Source organism: Triticum dicoccoides, chromosome 3B (genome assembly GCF_002162155.2).
Source record: "Triticum dicoccoides isolate Atlit2015 ecotype Zavitan chromosome 3B, WEW_v2.0, whole genome shotgun sequence".
In the NCBI taxonomy this organism is placed as follows: Eukaryota; Viridiplantae; Streptophyta; class Magnoliopsida; order Poales; family Poaceae; genus Triticum; species Triticum dicoccoides.
The window spans coordinates 6,615,110-6,620,111 of NC_041385.1; the positions used below are offsets into that span (position 1 = coordinate 6,615,110).

At 50.7% G+C, this 5,002-nt stretch overlaps 1 protein-coding gene across 2 annotated transcripts; it reads right to left on the reverse strand.

Annotated features, from left to right (window-relative positions):
* Positions 1-1,977: 1,977 nt before the first annotated feature.
* Positions 1,978-4,340, reverse strand: LOC119274290 (flavin-containing monooxygenase FMO GS-OX-like 8). 2 transcript variants are annotated; one of them, XM_037554965.1, is made up of 4 exons: positions 3,662-4,340; positions 3,345-3,580; positions 2,806-3,216; positions 1,978-2,708 (listed from the first exon to the last, which is right to left on the reverse strand). In XM_037554965.1, the coding sequence occupies exons 1-4, from the start codon at positions 4,329-4,331 to the stop codon at positions 2,460-2,462; spliced, it is 1,566 nt and encodes a 521-aa protein (XP_037410862.1). In that variant the 5' UTR covers positions 4,332-4,340; the 3' UTR covers positions 1,978-2,459. The 2 variants fall into 2 exon arrangements, with proteins under 2 accessions (XP_037410862.1, XP_037410861.1); XM_037554964.1 differs by having other exon boundaries at positions 3,345-4,340.
* Between the last annotated feature and the right edge of the window lie 662 nt (positions 4,341-5,002).

Here is a 5,002-nt window from a genome sequence, read left to right on the forward strand (position 1 = left end):
GTGCTTCTGTGTAATTACCAGTACCACTAGTACTCCACTACTACAACTAGCAAGCAACCACTGCATGCTTATAAAACAACGCACAAAGATACGCCAGGATCATGGAGCGTCCTTCTCTCGCAAGCCCCGTGGCGGTGCTGGCTATCACATCTGCTGTTCCTTGGCATGTCAATTGATAATGGCACCTTACCAGAAATTCCATGCAACTTCTCCACGTGGTGGAATTGGACTGCAACAAGAAGGTCCACAGTCACACTCAAATCATGCTCGGATCACGCTAGAAGACCATACTACGTTGAACTCGCACATAAAGGGATTGTCGGTGTAAGACAAGTACATTTACTCAGTATATGCCCGTTTGGTAGAAAGGCATACGGGCATTGTATATCTGAAAATTGTGAAGGCGTAAAGACTTTCCATTGAAAAGTACAATATGGTCAAATCCTACCGAGGAAAGCATGAATTGTGTATTAGACAACATCGACAAATACCTACTTGTTTTTTCACTCATTTACAAACGTCCTCTGTTGATGGACGAGAGACATTGACCATGTGAGGACAATATGCTTTTTCTATGCGAGTGGCCAATTAAGAACAGATCCTAGGTATACCAAAGTCCTCAGTTTACAAGTTAGTGGGGTAGTACACTGGTGCTCCACTAGTACGTACAACTAGCTATCTACCTTTTTTAGATTATAAAACGACGCACAAGGAGAATGACCGACAAAGCTTGGGTCAGGATCATTCATGGAGCGGCCTCCTTCTTCCCTCGCTCGCCCCGTAGCCGTGCTGGCTATCATGTTTTTTTCCTTGGCATGCTTGGCGGTGGCGGGCCGTGGTAAACGACTACTCATCTCTTGTTGCTTCCTACTCTCTTCATATATACCCAGAGACACGAGATCATGCAGTAACATTCCCATGCAGTTGCTCTGGACGGAAGTCGTCACGGACGATACCCTCCCTCGCCCACGGCCTCAGTCAACAAGTCGACGAGCTGCCCCGGCTGCGGCTACGGCGAGGTCACCGCTTCGTCTCTGCTGCCGCCGCCGGGGACGTTTGCCCGTGCGCCGCACCGGAGGACGCTGGAGGCCACTGCAAACGTCGACCCTTACGCGTGAACCGCCTCGCTCCGTGTATATCCATGTGTATATATATATACACGCACGCACACACGATCCATAGTCGCCAGAGATTTGAATAAAGGATCAGCACTGTATGTATTTTTTAGAAAAAAGGATAACCCCGGCCTCTACATGAGAGTGATGCATGCAGCCTTGGAAGATCAGCACTGTACGTACATATTTTGTTTAACCTATTATGTGTGTTGCTCTTTGTTGTTGTGTTTCTGTGCATGTGACGATTGAAACAAGCGATCAAATACCTGAAACTGCAACCGGCAACACGTGGCTCTGTCACGTGTATGTTTCCCGACAACAGGCACTTGTAGCTACTTCGATTTCACTGAACAAGGAAAGAAAATGAGTTATGCTTTTTTCAAAAAGAAAAAAAAAGAGTTACATAGGATTCGTTATATATGCCTGGCGACTAGCATTGAATCTGTATTACCAACTTGCTTTTCTTGCACGCGTGCCAGGGGCCTTGTATCAAGAGAGAATAGTTACATCCATCATCATCCACAACGTAGGATTCGTTACAGATTTTTTTGAAACTTGAAAATATGGTTTCCACAAAGTTTTCATTTAATATTGATTTCTGTATGATATTCTCCCTAGACGGAGTTAGGAGAGACAGGAAGAGATCTATAGAGTAAAAGGGGTAGGGGTTAAGAAGATTATTTTTGGCTAGCTTCTTGTCTTTTAGGGTTTGCTTTTGTAGTGAACACATATAATCACATAGCTTATTATATGTGTTTTTAGCTCTGCTGGAAGATATCCTCTCTAGAGCAAGGTTAACAATACGTCCGAACAACCGTTGTCACATCATGTATAGTCAATCTCATAGCTGACACAATAATAGTTAGCCATGTCATCAATATGTGGCTCACCTTGTTAAAAAAATCAGCTAAACTGAGCTAGCTAGGAGGCCCCAGAATGATTTGACACTTGGATTATTCGATCGATGTGCTCGTTAAACGTTCCAATGATCTCATGGTTCCCATTGAGAATGGCTAGGTTCTTTTACCGTGCCACCACATCGTCTGCCAGTCAGCCCATTATTAACGGGCCACTGCTCCGAGAGGTGGCCTACACGTCTGGTGAACCGGGCTGAATTGATTGGATGATGTTGGTTTTTGAATGAGCTGCTGCCCCAAGCTGCTTTGTGTGTGCTCCAGATGTTTTGCAGACTCATGGGCCGGCTTAGCTTCATTTATTTACAATCTAAAGAAACGCTTCGTGGGTTTTCTTTGTTAGGCTTTTCTCCTCCTTGTTGTCGGATTTCCTTACACGAAACATTAGTGGTTCCCACTACTCTCTTCGATCCATATAATTTGAATGTTCCTATTTAGAGGCACCAGGTTCTTGCTTCGCCCAGGCCCTCGAAATCTCAGAACCAGCCTTGGACGAGCTTTGCAGACAAGAGAGATGCCACTCCTGCACAGCCTTGCGGATGGAGTCGCTGTCCTGGTAGTCGTCTCGGAAGGTCTCGAACTTGTCCATCATGTCGTGCACGGACGACCTCAGCAGCTCGTACTGCCACCTCTCCTGACGAGGGAAGTCGCAGTACTTCTCCCCGAAATCATCCACGTACTGCATGCCAATCAAAGCAGCGATGGTTAGGTTAGCGAGTCCATCCAGCACCAGCAGTTTGGCGGCGTGGTCATGGTTACAATACAACCGTACGTACCGAGCACTTGAGCGAGCGGATCTCGTGGGTGTACTTGCTGGGCACGCCGGCGATCTCCCTGGCGCGGTAGAACTCCTCCACGGACCGAAGCATCTCCTCCTCCGTCGGCAGCTTCCTCCTGCCGGACAGCACCTGGGCCACCCAACGAGCCTGAGCCTCGAAGGACCGAGGCGCGAATACCTTCCTGAGTAGGCCGACGAAGGAGAGTGACGGAGCCAGCGACGGCGGGAACACATGCTCGAACAGCGGGCCCACGCGGTTGTCGTCCACGGCCACCGCTCCGCCCGTGTCCAGGAACGGGAACGAGTAGTTGTACCCTGTGCAGTAGATGACGGTGTCGGCGGCGACGCTGGAGCTGGAGCCGCCGCCGTCCTTGAAAGCCACCCGCCCGTCCTCGCACAGACGCTCCACCTGCAGGCCGGCCAGGATCGATGAATGGTGCATTATACTACTATATTGGTTCTCTTCTACTACCTCTGTACAAGTTCCCTAACTACAAGTATTTCGGTACAGAGGGACCGCTTGTGAAGTGTACGTACTTCAAGTCGGAGATGGAGGTTGGTGCTGTACTTGGCCAGCACCTTGGACAAGCCTGGGGTGACCGCCTCCATGGACCCGGCGACGATGTACACCTCCTTGGCCACGCCGCGGATCTCTATGGCGATGTCTCTGCCGCTATCCCCGCACCCGACGACCACCACAACCTCGCCGCGGAACGGCTCCGGCATCCTATACGAGTGGCTGTGCATCTGCCTCCCCCTCCACGTCTCCATGCCTGTACGTACATCTTCTTCTTTATAGTAAACGATTATGGGAACATGCTTGGTCCGTGGAGCTTGCGTTGCTTTACACTTACCTTTGATGCTTGGCAATCTTGGCTGCGAGTAGTGGCCGCTGGCGACGACGACGGCGTCGAACACCTCGTCCACGTACGCGTCCAACTCCTTCCCGTCGGCACCATCGCACTCCCCGATCCCGAGGTCCATGGATCTCACAGCCCACTTACACGCCGGAGTCATGGCGGCATGGAGGACCCTGGTGTTGAGCCTCACGGCCTCCATGAGCCCGAACGCGTCGCAGAAGTCCTTGAGGTACAGGTGCACCTCGCGGTGGCCCGGGAAGCGGCGGTCGTCGCGGCCGCTCTTGGGGCAGAAGGGGAAGTCGGTGAAGCCCGTAGTCTGCCGGGGGCTGATGAGCCGGAGCGAGGCGTAGATGCTGCTGTGCACCTTCACCGGCGCCGCCACGCCGAGTGCGTCATCGGCGTCGGTCCTCGGGTCGTACAGCCACTGCCCGCCGACGTCGCCGCTCTGCTCCAGCACCGTCACGTCGTGGCCCTCACGGCGCAGCTCGCGCGCCGCGGCCAGCCCGGCCATGCCGGCTCCGATGACGCACACCTTCTTCGACCGCGGCGGCTTGCTGCCGCAGGCCGTATCCATGTGGATCGGCGAGAAGTCACGGCCGGGGAGGTGTCGAGCAGCTGTCTGATTTGATTTGTTCCTGCCACGAATTTTGTGCCGCATATACATATATATATATATATTCACGTCCTTTAAATAACCATGTTGGAGTCCGGCAGGCCGGGACGAGCAGTGCTCCACCCACCTCCACTCTGATGAATAATTGCACATCATTCAGATAGTGGTTGCAGCATATGGTAGATAAAGTAGTACCATTATTGACAATTGTATATATATATCTTTGCATAAAGGGAGCGTGTTTTACCTACTCCAACTTATATAATGTTGCTAAAATGATTGGCTGTAGCAACACACACGGCAACAAAAACTAATTCTATAAGGATGTGGCTAGATAATGCACGCCACATTATTTTCCCGAAGGGTCTGTCTGAAACTCAGTCAAGTGATACTTCTCAGTCAGGTGACCTCACCTATGTTAGTATACGGCCTATAGGCCTGTTTTATCTTGTGGGCCATTGCATTGTATTTTTGCTCCTGTGGGCTTAAGTTCTGAGTCACAACAGGCATGGTGGGCTTCACCCATGTGGTCACGGTCCAACTTACAAACGAATGTCGTTCAACCAAGGCCTGTATAATATGATCGATACACACAAAGAGCGTTGTATAATATGGATCGATGGACATCAGGGGTCTAAATCATACCCTCACTAAGCTCTGCTGTGATCAATGGACATCAGGGGTCTAAATCATACGTTGTGTGCAGGTGGAAGGCAAGTATG

Coding starts and splice junctions, on each gene's coding strand:
- LOC119274290 (XM_037554964.1), bottom strand. CDS start 4,331: ATGTATATGCGGCACAAAATTCGTGGCAGGAACAAATCAAATCAGACA. Junction 3,217..3,344: donor ACCTCCATCTCCGACTTGAA/GTACGTACACTT, acceptor GCCGGCCTGCAG/GTGGAGCGTCTGTGCGAGGA. Junction 2,709..2,805: donor TCCGCTCGCTCAAGTGCTCG/GTACGTACGGTT, acceptor ATTGGCATGCAG/TACGTGGATGATTTCGGGGA.